The 17,403-nt window shown below is 38.0% G+C and overlaps 1 protein-coding gene across 1 annotated transcript in view; it reads left to right on the plus strand.

Annotated features, from left to right (window-relative positions):
• Nucleotides 1-17,403, plus strand: part of STAT1 (signal transducer and activator of transcription 1) — a 1,318,258-nt gene that overhangs the window by 936,699 nt on the left and 364,156 nt on the right. Inside the window, exon 15 of the mRNA XM_040441848.1 lies at nt 15,348-15,431. Within this exon, the coding sequence (XP_040297782.1) occupies nt 15,348-15,431 (84 nt within the window). The remainder of the gene's footprint in view (nt 1-15,347; nt 15,432-17,403) is intronic.

A 17,403-nucleotide genomic window follows, 5' to 3' on the forward strand; every position in this document is an offset into this window, starting at 1 on the left:
CTCTTCTCTTAAAGTTCAGCTTTTTTACTTTTTTCTCTATTATTTCCTGTTCTATTCTGTCTAAATTTTGACATATGTTAGTCTGAATTAAACTAATTTCCTCATTCCTAGTGAATTTGTCTATTATTGGTTTTAGCTCAGAGATACGTTTAGTAGTGTCTTCTAGTATCTCTGTGCGTCTTTTAATAATTAACTTTGTACATGCGACTGACTGTCCATGGAGTAAATCCTCCCATTCTTTGTCAAATTCCACACTACGCAAATCTTGTGCAGGATATTTAGTAATCAATAATCCTTTAGGGATTTTATCAATTTCAATGCATCTTTTTAATGTCTTAATTTCCCACCGTTGTTTTAACTGGCGGATTAATAGTGTTTCTAATTCTCTAAAAGTATTAGTGATACATATTTCAGAGTTGACGGTATCTATGTTGACACTATCAAAAAGGAAATTGTCCACTTTTTGTTTCTTGGTCTCCATATGATCCCAAATATCCATGGTGGATCAGCCAACCGTGCTATCCACTAGGGTGACAAGACTAGAATTCAATTGTAATATATTAGTTGGATGCACAGGGTGGTTGAACCGCCAACCAGGGTGCTCACAGTCTTGCAGCGTCACCCCGCTGCTAAGAAAGACAGAAATATAGAAAAAATGACTGGGCACACCTAGGATATTTAGTAGCTGGTGTTTATTGTTACTCAAATATAAAATATGGATCCAATAGGGGGATGTACAACATATAATTTAATGGTGTGTACTTAAATAGTTAAAACGTTACCTATAGATAAAACAATATTCAAGGCAGATATTCTGTGTATTCTGCGGCCGAGGTGCTGCTGATTTGGTTACCCAATAGTGGTATTGTGACCCAACAGCCTCATCTCAGACGCATTATGAACAGAAATACTGAATAGAAAAAATGTGACAATAAATAGACAGCATAACACAATATTAATAAAGCTTGTTAGATGAAAAAAGTAAAAAATGTATAAACACCGGATGATGTAAAGAGTTGTCCTCAAGAAATCCGAATATAGTCAAGTCCCACTAATATAGGTAGCCAATTTGGACTAAAAGATAATACTGTACAGTAAATTGGCGGTGCTCAGATGCAATGATACTTTGCTCCGTCACTGACTCAGCGGCGTCCCGCTTTCAGTCAGAAAAGGAATCCAGCATTAAGTAGTAGTTAGTGAAGGAACGCTCTTACCATGGTTGGAGGGATCTCACAGGTCAGAGAAACCTCTGCCGTCTGTCGGAACTTTTAATCCCGATTTTCTTGTTGCGGTCAGGTAAAAAACCCGTAGTGGGTAGTATGGATCACCTGTTGGCAGTTGGATTTTCTGCACGAGGTCCCGCTTGTTGAGATCTGGATGAGATGTCCCAGCTTTTCGGGCAAAAGTTTCAGACCGGCTTTATTTCGTAAGGCGGCTCAGAGTTGTTCCTTAATAAGTTCAATGCGGTGCACTCGCATAGAGTTGGGGGGTCAGACCAGACGCGTTTCGGGGCTAGAGTATCCCCTTCCTCAGTGGCTTATCTGACCTCCCCAAAAGACCCTTCTTTTATACTCAGCAAAGGAGTCAAAAACCCGGTTCGGATTTTGGTTCCGGAAGTCCTGTGAAGGGCGTTATCCAATCAGGAAATATTTCCATTATCACTGTGGTATAGCGGATTTTCGTATTTTATTTCTTTAACATTGGTGTGTGTCCACATATCTAAACTCATTTATAACTTGTGGGATTGTTATGTTAGGTGAATGGCAATAACTTTATGCCGCTGCGATTCCCCTGTGCTTTTGTAAAACGTCCGAACAGTAGCATAGTGACCATTGTAAACATAAATAGATAATAAATCATGTATAAACAACATTTTAAAAGTGGTATCAACATTTGTATATGTGTTCAATCAATCAATTTACTAAAGAATAATACAGAACGAAAAGGTTAAAAAACGAAAGTGGAGGATTCCTAGTCAAATAAATGTTAGAGGAACATATATACTACGAGGCTATCAGTATATATATTGGTATGATAAACAGATTATATATCTATATACCTATAGCCTCTATGTATAAATATTTAATATCACTCATTAGTTCATTAATTTATATGAAGTCTTCTCTAAAATTTCAAAAAGTGAACAATCTATATATTTGATGATGGCCAAAAATTTGCATAAAGTAGTAAAAACATGTATAAATATTTGGTTCATTTTCACAATATATTTTTGAAAAATGTTTTTGTTCGTTCTCAACGTATATTTTTATATATAAAACCATCAATGTGTATTTCTAAAAGGCAAAAATTTGTATTTCTAAAAGGCAAAAATTTGTATGTATGGATCATAAATATGATAAAAAATATGATAAAAAAATATATAATGTTAAAAATGTTAAAAAATAAATATCTGTTGTTTATAAAATTTAATGATGATCTCATAAATTCCCACACAAATAGTAAAAGTTCATAAATATTCACAAAAAAGATAAATATATAACAACTATTTTTGATTGTTTTTTGTAAAATATTTTTGATTCTTTATAAAAGAATTTTTTTCAAAGAAAATTCGATTGAATACCATGCTCAGTCAGTCGAATTTTCTTTGAAAAAAATTCTTTTATAAAGAATCAAAAATATTTTACAAAAAACAATCAAAAATAGTTGTTATATATTTATCTTTTTTGTGAATATTTATGAACTTTTACTATTTGTGTGGGAATTTATGAGATCATCATTAAATTTTATAAACAACAGATATTTATTTTTTAACATTTTTAACATTATATATTTTTTTATCATATTTTTTATCATATTTATGATCCATACATACAAATTTTTGCCTTTTAGAAATACAAATTTTTGCCTTTTAGAAATACACATTGATGGTTTTATATATAAAAATATACGTTGAGAACGAACAAAAACATTTTTCAAAAATATATTGTGAAAATGAACCAAATATTTATACATGTTTTTACTACTTTATGCAAATTTTTGGCCATCATCAAATATATAGATTGTTCACTTTTTGAAATTTTAGAGAAGACTTCATATAAATTAATGAACTAATGAGTGATATTAAATATTTATACATAGAGGCTATAGGTATATAGATATATAATCTGTTTATCATACCAATATATATACTGATAGCCTCGTAGTATATATGTTCCTCTAACATTTATTTGACTAGGAATCCTCCACTTTCGTTTTTTAACCTTTTCGTTCTGTATTATTCTTTAGTAAATTGATTGATTGAACACATATACAAATGTTGATACCACTTTTAAAATGTTGTTTATACATGATTTATTATCTATTTATGTTTACAATGGTCACTATGCTACTGTTCGGACGTTTTACAAAAGCACAGGGGAATCGCAGCGGCATAAAGTTATTGCCATTCACCTAACATAACAATCCCACAAGTTATAAATGAGTTTAGATATGTGGACACACACCAATGTTAAAGAAATAAAATACGAAAATCCGCTATACCACAGTGATAATGGAAATATTTCCTGATTGGATAACGCCCTTCACAGGACTTCCGGAACCAAAATCCGAACCGGGTTTTTGACTCCTTTGCTGAGTATAAAAGAAGGGTCTTTTGGGGAGGTCAGATAAGCCACTGAGGAAGGGGATACTCTAGCCCCGAAACGCGTCTGGTCTGACCCCCCAACTCTATGCGAGTGCACCGCATTGAACTTATTAAGGAACAACTCTGAGCCGCCTTACGAAATAAAGCCGGTCTGAAACTTTTGCCCGAAAAGCTGGGACATCTCATCCAGATCTCAACAAGCGGGACCTCGTGCAGAAAATCCAACTGCCAACAGGTGATCCATACTACCCACTACGGGTTTTTTACCTGACCGCAACAAGAAAATCGGGATTAAAAGTTCCGACAGACGGCAGAGGTTTCTCTGACCTGTGAGATCCCTCCAACCATGGTAAGAGCGTTCCTTCACTAACTACTACTTAATGCTGGATTCCTTTTCTGACTGAAAGCGGGACGCCGCTGAGTCAGTGACGGAGCAAAGTATCATTGCATCTGAGCACCGCCAATTTACTGTACAGTATTATCTTTTAGTCCAAATTGGCTACCTATATTAGTGGGACTTGACTATATTCGGATTTCTTGAGGACAACTCTTTACATCATCCGGTGTTTATACATTTTTTACTTTTTTCATCTAACAAGCTTTATTAATATTGTGTTATGCTGTCTATTTATTGTCACATTTTTTCTATTCAGTATTTCTGTTCATAATGCGTCTGAGATGAGGCTGTTGGGTCACAATACCACTATTGGGTAACCAAATCAGCAGCACCTCGGCCGCAGAATACACAGAATATCTGCCTTGAATATTGTTTTATCTATAGGTAACGTTTTAACTATTTAAGTACACACCATTAAATTATATGTTGTACATCCCCCTATTGGATCCATATTTTATATTTGAGTAACAATAAACACCAGCTACTAAATATCCTAGGTGTGCCCAGTCATTTTTTCTATATTTCTGTCTTTCTTAGCAGCGGGGTGACGCTGCAAGACTGTGAGCACCCTGGTTGGCGGTTCAACCACCCTGTGCATCCAACTAATATATTACAATTGAATACTAATAAAAATAGATGAAAATAAAAATAATAGTAATAATCAAAATAAAAATAAGAATAAAAATAAAAACAATAGTAGTAGGAAGGCAAAAATTAAGGAGCAAAAATAAAAATAAAAAGAACAAATAATATGAACGAGTAATAAATGAAAGGAGATATATAGATATAGGAGTTGTAAAAGAGAGGCCATATATAGGGGTGCCATTCTGAGGGTCTATCAAGGGTTTTGGCATAGATATATGTTGGTAGGGATTCCAAGTGTGTGAGGGCACTCATAAAAGCCCTGCGTTAAAAGGAGAGAGGTTAGGGGTCCCGAGCAGAAAACTTGGGGTCCGTGAAAAAAACTAAAATTTTATTGGTTAAAATATATACTATAATGGTCAATGTTAATGCACACCACTATATGTGTACAACATATAAAAGGAGCGTACTGTACGCTTATACGTGTGGCTAGATCATGTCGTATGTTGGAGTATAGTGCTGTTACGTCCATCGTTAGTAGAGCATATGTATCCTTCCAGGGGATGTCCGCTAGTTCTTGGATTATTTGTCTGGAGTCATGAACATAGCTGTCTACATTGCGTACATAGGGCTGTAGGAAAAGGTCGAGGTAATGGGATAGATTGCTTGTTGCTGAATTGGTATTTGATACTATGGGCCTCCCTGGAGGATTTGTAACATTCTTGTGTATTTTTGGGAGGTGGTAAAAATATGGATTAGAGGGTGATTTTGGGGTGAGGAATTTTTTTTCTTTTCTGTTAATGTATTGGTTCTCGTGAGCACTTTTTATAAAGGTAGTTAGTTTTTTTATTATATTGGGGAAGGGGTTTTCAGTTATTTTCTGGTAGTAATTTTGTCATTCAAAATGTTCAGGGCTTCTTTTTCATAATCTTCTGTATTTTGTAAGACTATTGCCCCTCCTTTATCTGCTGGGCGTATTAAAATACCAGTAAAACAACAGAAAAGGATGGAACCCAAACAGAAAGACATCTCAACCTCATCACACAATACAATACATCCAACAATGCCATACGCACAATACTAGCAAAACACTGGCACATTTTGTAACAAGACCCTTATCTTGAAAAGTATCTACCTAAGAAACCAATAATCACATATAGAAGAGCCCCCATAATCAAGAGCACCGTGGCCCCAAACAAACCGAAACAAAACAATGGAGAAAAAAAGTGCACTACACAGAAAGTAATGGGCAGCTATAAATGTGGAGAAAGACGCTGCCTCTGTTGTAATACCATCACACATAGAAGCACAACCTTCACATCAACAAAGAACGGTGCCACTTTCAAAATCAAACATCACCTCACATGTCAGAGCAGCTATGTCATCTATCTGATCGAATGCCAATGCGGCCTCCAATATGTGGGCCGTACCACACAGCCGCTACACTGCAGATTAAACCAACACAGATATAATATACGGAAACAGAGTGTAAAACACAGCATCTCCAGACATTGTATGACCACAGCAGAAAAAGATAAACATGCGATAAAAATCACACCTATCGACTACATACCTATAAATCCCTACAATAGGTTCAACAGCCTTCAGAGAAGGGAGGTCTTTTGGATATTCCAACTGGACACTTTAACCACCTTTGGACTAAATGAGATCAGCGAAACAATCTTGTAAATCCTAAAATCCTAATACTTCACATATACCCCACAGTACCTACAGACATACACGTGTGCACCCACACGTATAAGCGTACAGTACGCTCCTTTTATATGTTGTACACATATAGTGTGCATTAACCATTATAGTATATATTTTAACCATTAAAATTTTAGTTTTTTTCACGGACCCCAAGTTTTCTGCTCGGGACTCCTAACCTCTCTCCTTTTAACGCAGGGCCTTTATGAGTGCCCTCACACACTTGGAATCCCTACCAACATATATCTATGCCAAAACCCTTGATAGACCCTCAGAATGGCACCCCTATATATGGCCTCTCTTTTGCAACTCCTATATCTATATACAGTATGTCCTTTCATTTATTACTTATTCATTTTATTTTTATTTTTGCTCCTTAATTTTTGCCTTCCTACTACTATTGTTTTTATTTTTATTTATATTTATTTTTATTCTTATTTTTATTTTGATTATTACTATTACGGTATTTTTATTTAATCTATTTTTATTAGTATTTTATTTTTATCTTTATTTTTTACTTTTAATTTATTTTATTATATTATTTTAATATAACTTTTCTCCACTTATTAAAGTCCACTCTCATCTTCAGGCATATGTGGGATTCCCACCCCACACGTTTATATATACATATACACTTGCTTGTATCCCTCACTTTTATGTAGCCCCAAACATCCTAATATATATTTTATGTTATATAATTTTTTATCCGAGTCTAGTGCATCACTCAACCCCGGCCCTGAAACTGAACACGAGTGACATCATTTACTCTGAAAAAACGACCTGGTGTATATACCGCATGAACCCATACCAGATAACTGTATGCGATCGAGACCCGAGGTATCTAAAATTAACCCCGCCCAGGCCAGACCCACCACTATAACACACACAGTAACAGAGCGAGCGCAGCACACCGCCCACAAACATCGGAGTACAAGGGACATCACTCCGCCCATACAGCACGTCAGCAAGGCCCGCCCGCCATACATCAGCAAGGCCCGCCCACATAACATCAAGCCGGCACACGAAACATGCCGGCTGGGAGCGTCATAGCAACAAGAACACAACACGTGCGTACACGCCCCCGTCCCCGCCCTCACCACGCCCCCGCACACACCCACATAAGCCCGAATTATTGCGCCAAAAATACAGAATAAAAGGCACAGAAATCACACCCACAATGTACAGACCTATTGTCCTGATGAAGGGGGCAGTCTTATACAAATAAAGACCCGCTTTATTTTACCTACTTGAGTCCTGTCTTCTGCAGCAGCGCCGCTTCATATAAGGTTCATTTTTTACCTCTATCTACTTTACTGTAAACAGAAACTCCTCTGGCCAGAAAACGTTATCCATTGTTCTGATAGTCAGGGAGTCTCCGCTGACCTAAAAAAAAACAACAACTGAGGTCTACAGTTTTGCATTTGATTTAAACAACAAAAGTTCTTTATCTTTTGTATCTCACCTCCACACATCAGCTAGGAGTTGTAAATAGCTTCTGATTGTAACTACAGTTACCGCCTAAGGGTACTTTCACGTTAAAGTTTTCTGGTATTGAGTTCCGTCATAGGGGCTCAATACCGGAAAAAAACGCATCAGTTTTGTCCTAAAGCATTCTCAATGGAAAGCAATCCATTCAGTATGCATCAGGATGTCTTCCGTTCCGTCCCTTTTATGGTATTTAGCCGGAGAAAATTTCCATTAATATGTATTAATGCCGAATCCGGTACCAAGTGTTCAGGAAATTGCCGCATTGACGGATCCGGTTTTCCGGTCTGCGCATGCGCAGACCTTTAAAAATGTGAAAGAAAGAAATACCGGATCCGTTTTTCCGGACCAGAGAGACGGATCCGGTAATTTAATGCATTTGTCACACGGATCCGGAAACAAATGATATTCGTTTGCATATGGATTTCCGGATCAGGAAGGCAGTTCCGGCAACAGAACTGCCTGCCGGAATCCAACAACTCTAGTGTGAAACTACCCTTACAAAATGTACTTCAATATAGGATCCTGTAAAAAACAAACAAAAAAAAACAAACAATCCTGTTGCACATTTGGCATCGCTTTGAGTCATTTCCATCAGAGATCCATTTAGTTAGATACATTTAGTATACAGCAGTCCCTATTACAGCTCTACATTCTGTTACTTAGCTTTCACAGGAGACGCTAGAGATGCTATCAGATAATTCTGAGCAAGAATGGAGATATATGATATATATTTGTAATTTGCAGTCCCTATTACATTTCCACATACTGGGGGACATTTACTAAGCATGTTGCGCTAGACACGTTTTGATTTGCACCAAATATATCAACTGTTTTCTCCAGAATTTTCACCATAATAAATGCATCTTGCCAGAAATTAGTTAGAAATGTCATTGTGGGTGGGGCTATAAAATTGGCGCATATAATGCCTCATTTATCTTCCTTTTATTGGCAGAAATGGCTCAAATTGTTGCGGACAATTAAGCCAGCTTATGTGGTGGTGTTTTGTGTAAAAAGTTGCATTTATGGCAGAAAGATGCGACTTTTTGTCAAAAATTCACATTTAAGAAAAAACAACTCTTTGTGGGAACAAGTGATAGTTAAGTATTATAACAGGATGCATTTATTTTTATCTAATATAAATTAACTAGATGGGGTTTTGTCAGTACATTAATATTCAACAAAACAAAGCATTAGGAAAAAACATTTTGAGTGTGTGACAAAAGTCGCAATTTGCAGAAAAATATTTGTAAACTGGGATTCAATAAAACAGAGCCCTTGTAGCACACAGTGGATATTTCTGCTGGAGTAGGGTTCCCACCCCTATCAGTAATAAATTCAAAGACTCCAGCCAAGTTGGTGTGAAGTGCAATTTCTGTTTATTTAGCAAACAGTGATAGTTGCTACGGCAAAGTAAATGGTAACGTTTCGGCACATCCGTGCCTTCATCAGACCAGTGCCGCTTATGGTGCAGAAGATCTTCAGGTGTGGACGCAGTAGAGGGGAAAAACATGCGGTTATACCGCCTCTGAGAAGAGGGGATGTGCCGAAACGTTACCATTTACTTTGCCGTAGCAACTATCACTGTTTGCTAAATAAACAGAAATTGCACTTCACACCAACTTGGCTGGAGTCTTTGAATTTGTAACCTTTACTAGGTCATTTAAAATAGTATGTCACACTGGGTGAGAGACGACATAGACAACACTTACAACAAAAATATCTCCACTGTATCAATTCATAAATCTGATGGAAAAACAATTGGGTGGATCTCACCTCGTCTGGGCGGAGTCCAACTGTGGAGGGCGGTCCTGGCGATGGTGTTCCCTTAGACCTATGTGACCAGGTGCTGGTGTGATAATTGGCACGATGTTATATCCTACAAAGCCCTATTGTGGCTTTCCTGCCTACCTAGGGGAATAGGGGCTCATCTGTAGCCTGCCTACCACAATGGAGCACCCGCCCCGACAGGGGCGACCCCACACCGAGCCTTTCCCTCAGTATGGGTCTCAGATTCTATCAAGCCCTAACTACAACGCCCTACATGCCATGTTTCTGTCACTTCTGGACATCATCAGGGGACTTCACATGTATATATTCCAGGGCAACTACAAATAGAAATTATAGAGCGCATTTGAGTGATATAAGCAATGATAAGGACACATCGGTGGCACGTCATGTAAATATCAAACATGGTGGGAGACTGGACTGCCTATCTTTTTCAGGAATTGAAAAAATCAAGCCAGGAACAAGACGGGGTGATTTTGATAGAAGGATCCTGCAATGTGAGGCTAAATGGATCTTTTATCTCAAAACAGTCCACCCATCCGGGCTAAACGAACAACAAAATTATTGCTGATCTTAATCAAAAGTTGAACTGTGATGTATGTGTTCCTGTCGTGCCCCTCCCCGCATCATAAGTGCCCACCTGGTGGGCGCGTGTGGTGTGGTGAAGGACAAGACCGGAGCAGATATAGAGGAAACCCGTTAAGGAAGGGTGGTTAATCCCTTCCTCCCTTCCCCCCCCCCCCCCCCCCCCGGTAGTTAATTCTGAATGACCCACGGATCAGATGCTGTCTCATCCAATAATGAGCGCATCGGTTCTGATGGTGGATTCATCTGAAATCAGAACATCCAAAAATGTAATCCGGTTTTTAAAAAATTGGGTTCCAGGGCCCAACAATCGGCTGGCGTCTGTAGTGGAATGGCCTGTGCTCGGCTGTCCTGCTAATATATATCTGTAATGCGATCCTGCATTTATCAAAACAACAGGCAACTTATCATGTGTCTGCTAACAGGGCCGAGCGTCATGAGCCAAGAAGTTGCTAAGGAAACGGCAACTCTCTGACTCTGGCTCTGACCTCACTTCCGGTTTAGCCCGCATCACGTGACATCAACTTCCGGTCCGGTGGAACGCACGCGAGTGGCGTGTGTTCCACGCTGAATCACAAGCGCTTTGCGATACCTGGACAGGTGAGTTAGATGATCATGGGGGGCGTACACATATCGGAAGTAGAGCTACATAAGGAGGCGGTTTACAACCTTTCAATGCTCACCCAAATCACTGTTATTTGTGGTGAGACATCGGCTGACAAGGGACACTTCCCCTGCATCAGTAAGGACAAGAGTTATCCATCTTCTTGTCCACGGATACGAGGCTAAAATCACCTTGATTCCCAGTAAGTAGATTGTGGCTGCTGATAAGCCACTATATATGTGGCGCTCATATATTTGTGACCTATACTGAGTGTCTGTTTATAATTTCTATTTGTAGTTGCCCTGGAATATATACATGTGAAGTCCCCTGATGATGTCCAGAAGTGACAGAAACATGGCATGTAGGGCGTTGTAGTTAGGGCTTGATAGAATCTGAGACCCATACTGAGGGAAAGGCTCGGTGTGGGGTCGCCCCTGTCGGGGCGGGTGCTCCATTGTGGTAGGCAGGCTACAGATGAGCCCCTATTCCCCTAGGTAGGCAGGAAAGCCACAATAGGGCTTTGTAGGATATAACATCGTGCCAATTATCACACCAGCACCTGGTCACATAGGTCTAAGGCAGTGGTTCTCAACCTTTCTAAAGCCGTGACCCCTTAATACAGTTCCTAATGTTGTGGTGACCCCCAACCATTACATTTTTTTCCTTGCTACGTCATAACTAATTTTGCTACTGTTATGATGACCCACCAAAAACACGCACAAACACCAATACACCAAATGTTAATTCAAATACACAAGTATTCATTCATAACCACAGAACTTTAGCATAAATACAAAATATTTGTAAACCAAATAAATAACTTTAAAATAAATAATAAACAACAAATACCCCCTAAAAAATAAATCTGTGGTGCGCACAGTACCCCTCAAATAAATAACTCAGTGGTGCTCACAGTACCCCCCCCCCCAAAAAAAATTAAAAAAATAATCTGTGGTGCTCAGGGTACCCCTCAAATAAATAAATCAGTGGTGCTTCAAGTCCCCCCCAAATAAATAAATCAGAAGTGCTCAGGGTCCCCCAAATAAATAAATCAGCGGGGCTTCAGGTCTCCCCCAAATAAATAAATCAGCGGTGCTCAGGGTACCCCCAAATAAATAAATCAGTGGTGCATCAGGTTTCCCCCAAATAAATAAATCAATGGTGCTCAGGGTCCCCCAAATAAATAAATCAGAAGTGCTCAGGGTCCCCCAAATAAATAAATCAGCGGTGCTTCATGTCCCCCCAAATAAATTAAGCCTTGCTCAGCCAAATAATTAAAATAAAATTAGCCAGGCTCAATTAAATCATTGGTGGCAGTGGTGGTGTCATTAACGAAAAAACTCGGACCTCAGCTGACAGGCGGCCCGACTTACCCGTCCAGACGTCAGGCTCCTTCAAGCACAGGCAGTGATAGGACATCACTTCCTGTGCGCGAGGATAAGGGGCCGCTGCCGTTGTGCGGGCGACCCACAATAGGAAGCCTCAGGCGACCCCCCGGAAAGGGCCGATCGACCCCCAAAGGGGTCGCGACCCCTAGGTTGAGAACCGCTGGTCTAAGGGAACACCATCGCCAGGACCGCCCTCCACAGTTGGACTCCGCCTAGACGAGGAGAGATCCACCCAATTGTTTTTCCATCAGATTTATGAATTGATACAGTGGAGATATTTTTGTTGTAAGTGTTGTCTATGTCGTCTCTCACCCAGTGTGACATACTATTTTAAATGACCTAGTAAAGGTTACGTTTTATTGAATCCCAGTTTACAAATATTTTTCTGCATCATTTGGGTGTAATTGTATACCACATATATGAACAAGTTTAAGTGGTATATATAATTGTTTTATTCTAAAAGTCGCAATTTACCACAGGAAATTTAGCAAATATGCTTCAAAAGTCTCACATCTGTTTGAAAAGTCACAAGTAAAGTCTTGCAGGGTTTGCTGAAATGGCGCATTTCAGTTTTAAAATGTCGCATTATAGTGCGATGAGAAATAGGCAGATAATCAAGTTTATATTTCTAAAAGTCACATTTTAAAAGTGTTGCGCGCTTTTTGATATATATGAGATGAGACAAATCACCACTTTTGATTTGCAATGTTAGTATTTTTTTTTTAGCAAATTAAGTAATTACTGATAAATGTCCCTCCACTATGACTTTCCAGTGACTCAGAAAGACAAATATGGGACACTGTTGCATTATTTGGGAGCAAAAATGGGGATTAGTTAGGTACATTTAGTAGTCTGCAGTTCCTATTACAGCTTGTTACCCAGCTTTCCCTGGATCCTGAAAGAACAATATGGGAAAATATTGCACACTATGGAGAATGGATATTTCTTTTAGGTAGATTTTTTATTCATGATTAATTGTGTATAGTAGGCACTCTATCATCCAGAACTGTACCCATGTATTGTACACACCAACGTGTAGTACAAGGATGTATACAGTATCCCAGGAGCCAATTGGTAGAATATTTTGGCGACTGGAATATATTCGATAGTAACTGATTTATAAAAAGATTTCATACATAAAATTGCTAAAGGTATATATAATTTTCTAGAGTTATATAAAGGAATTTAAAAAGATGTTTAAAAAAATATATAAAAACTAGAATATTCCTAATCAGTCAATTAATAATTATACGGTAAGTCCATGTTCAGGGATTCAGTTCAGTGATGAGATATAAAAAAATAAATTTGAAAAATATATAAAAAATTATATTAAAATATTAAGTAGGAAACTATAGGATGAAAAAATATGTTGAATCCAGTGCTATAAGAGATAATAATAATGATGCAAGGTCCAGTGAAGTATTTAGTAATAGCTACTATTACTAAATACTTCGAATGTCATAAAACACTGTCACTTGATACAGTGGAACAGTTTGATTATACTTATGCTTATATCACTATTGGAATACCAACTATCACTATAACAGTATTTTCTACCCATGGATCAGATTAATATATTCAAATCATGTCTTTATAATTTTTACCATCACGTTTTGAATTATCACAATTAATTTATCACTGGACCTTGTATCATTATTATTAACTCTTATAGCACTGGACTCAACATATTTTTTCATCCTATAGTTTTCTACTTCATTTTTTTATATAATTTTTTATGTATTTTTTTTATTTTTTTTATATCTCATAATCACTGAACTGAAACTAAACATCTTTTTAAATTCCTTTATGTAACTACTTTAATAAATTATATATACTTTTTAGCAACTTTATGTATGAAATCTTTCCATAAATCAGATACTATCGAATATATTCCAGTGGCCAACATATTCAACCAATTGGCTCCTGAGATATATATCCTTGTACTATACTTTGGTGTGTACAATACATGGGTACAGTTTTGGATGATAGAGTGCCTACTATACACAATTAATCATATCTATTGACTTCATAGGGTTTCCAGTTGAAAACCCTCCTTTTTAGCAGAACACCTAAACCATCTGTCACGACAGGTGAGCCACCACATGCTTTTCTAGATTTTTTATTTAGTAGTCCCTATTACAGCTTCACATGGTATTTTTTCCAAGACCCTCAAAGGCAAATATATCAAGTAATGGCACAATTTGCATCTGTCCATTTCAGTTTCACAGAGATTCTTACCCTGCTTACCCAGGCTCTTAGATATAGCAAATAAGGCTAGTTAACCTGGCATATCATAATTAGTGCTTTATCTATACATAACAAGGCAGATTTGCCATTCTGCAGTCTGGGAAGCTGGGTAAAAATTTTAAAGGTTGATTTTTATAGTAGTAGTTTTATTACTAAATAACTATGCATATTTCAAATCCAGCAGTCTGGGAAAGCTGGGTAACAACTGTAACAGAGGTCACACTTGATACATACATACATTCTATACATACAGTAGTATGTACACAGTGCTCTCCTATTTAGTATATAGAGTATAAATATGTATACTGTAGTGTCAGGTCAACAATGAATATTCTTCATGCCAGTTTGGTCTCCAGCATACCTCCACGTTTATTGTTATGCAGCTTTCCAAATTTCCTGAAAGGCAAAAGGCCTAATTACGCAGCAGTAAATGTAGCTGGAATTATAATTGGTATAATTAGGCAAATTAGTTTTTTAGGAGCTTTGGAAAACAGTAGAACTCTAATGAAGGCCTAATATGGCTTTGTAAACATTGCTTACAGAAGAGATTCCTTCCTACAAAATGGCCATTCTAACTGTATAGACAAAGTATGAAGCCTAAACCCAGCCCCTTCCTCCTGAACCTCATGCCTCACGTGCACTAGCATCAGAGGGGTCAAAGGGAGGGGGAAGAAGACATGGCTGCAGCCTAATACACTAGTTTTGTATAATATATGGTCTGCAAATATGATATAGGACATGAGATAAGAAAAATAAAAATATTATGTTACATTGTCCTGTTATATTTGTTTGGATTCTGCTTCAGTGTCCCTTTAAAAAGAAACATTGTGATATTTCAAGTTATCCATTCATTGGTGATACTTTGTTCCTTTTGCATATATTTTTTATATTATTTTTCTAATGCATGCTCAATGTGCTAGTTGATGTTAAAATGCTTTTTGCCTTCTCTTTTTCTAGGGACCACTTATTGTTACTGAAGAGCTTCATTCTTTGAGTTTTGAGACACAGCTTTGTCAGCCTGGTTTAGTTGTGGATTTGGAGGTACAGTATCTCTAAAATTATAACTAGAAGTTGGGACACTTTTTTACTGAGCTTGAATGAGAAGTTGAGTTCATTACAATAAATGTTATACTGAAGCTTTGCTTAAATGATTTTCACTCTACATTTTATTTTTAAAAACTATTCCAAGCAGACTTTAATTAAAAGGGTTTTCTGAGATTTTGATAGTGATGATCTATTTGATCAGCTGTTTTGAGAAGGCACCCGTGATCCTGTGAGTGCCACAGCTTTATCGCAGCTTACCAAGCACAGCGTTGTACATTGTATAGCAGCTGTGCTTGGTATTGCAGCTCAGCCCCATTCTTGAATGGAGCTTAGCTGCTCCTAGGCCATGTGAACGATGAACGTGACGTCACTGGCCTAGGAAAAGCTGAAAGAAGGCTGCGGCGCTCTTCAGGTCAGTACAATTACAGCAGTGCTGTATATGTATATATTTCTTGTGTTTTAAAACTGATACAAAAATGAATGCTTTCTTTTCCCCAGTCATTACCACAATGGGACCTTTGACTTGGCCCCGCCCTGCCAGGGACAGGAAAAATATGCAGAAGATTTTAAATTCCCTTCCCTGCCTCCCACCTTTAGTGTTTTTCCTGTTCCTGTGCAGGACAGACATGCAGAGGAGCAGGGGCTTTGGGCCGAGAATATTGAAGTAACAAGAGCTCATTGCCGTTTCTTGAATTACCTGCAGAGGTCTGCGATACTCTGGGGAGTTAAGCTTTCCTCACTTGTACGCTGGAACTTCAGGGCGTTTGTCGGCGCCAGCGAGAAATAGGAGTGACATATGATGTTCTATGTCATTTCCGGGTACTGAGGATCCCTTTCCAGGTGCCATATTGGAGGTGGCATTGATCCCAGTACATGCTGGTGACGCCACATCCAGTGGCTGGACAGATATAATATCTGGGCCGGCAGCGTCCTCAGCATCCTGGATTATTGATGTCAGAGGATTGCGGAGGTGATAATGGAGTGCAGCCCTAGGAACACTGTATCAGGAGCTGTAAGTCCCCTATGGGAGGCCTTTTTTCTTCTGACCTGTTGGGGGCTATGTTTAATGTCTGAGGTTCCTTCTTTGCCTCTTATGTTTTTTAGATTGGGAAGGAACCCCCTGTTAAAACCAAAAGCACTGGGTTTTCTAAATGTGCCATATGTAATATGAAATTAGAGGCAGCCAGCAAGAAATAGTTATGTCAGGGATGTACTCAGAAAGTTGTACAGGATGGTTATGAATGACATAAAACTCATGGTAAAAAGGAGATACAGTACAATTTGCTATGTCATCTCTCGCCACATTTTTTGCTTCTAAAAACTGAAGAAAAAAATCCAGATAAGAAATAGAATCTGATTTGGACAGTTTCCCTGATTCTGAAGAAATTGAAGATAGGCAAGAAGGTGAAAGAAATATTTCATCTTCTGATGGGAGGATAAAAAATATTTATTTGCTTCAGAAGATTTAAAACAGCTACTGAAAGCGGTTTGTAGCACTATACAGATTGAGTAGGTTAAAAAGGCCAAATCGGTCCAAGACACCACGTTTGGGGACTAGGAAAAAACAGGGAAGAGTCTTTCCGGTGCATGAGAATTTACATAAGATAATACAATGTAACTGGGCTACTCCTGAAAAAAAAAAAATGTCTTGCCTCGGGCAATGAAGAGAAGATATTCCTTTGATGATATAGATGTTGAAAAGAAGGATACAATACCAATAATTGATGCGTCAGTGTCTAAACTGATCAAAAATACTGCCATTCCATTTGAGGATTTAATGCAGTTGAAGGATCAAATGGATAAAAAAACAGAAGTTATTATAAATAGACATGGGAAACTGCCACCTCTATGTTTAGACCCAGTGTTTCCTCTACCTGTGTCACCAGGTCTCTATATATGTGGTTTGGACCAGTTAGAAATTCACCTTCAGAATAAAACACCTAGAGATCAAATTATTTCTTCACTTCCA

Source organism: Bufo bufo, chromosome 7 (assembly GCF_905171765.1).
Source record: "Bufo bufo chromosome 7, aBufBuf1.1, whole genome shotgun sequence".
In the NCBI taxonomy this organism is placed as follows: domain Eukaryota; kingdom Metazoa; phylum Chordata; class Amphibia; order Anura; family Bufonidae; genus Bufo; species Bufo bufo.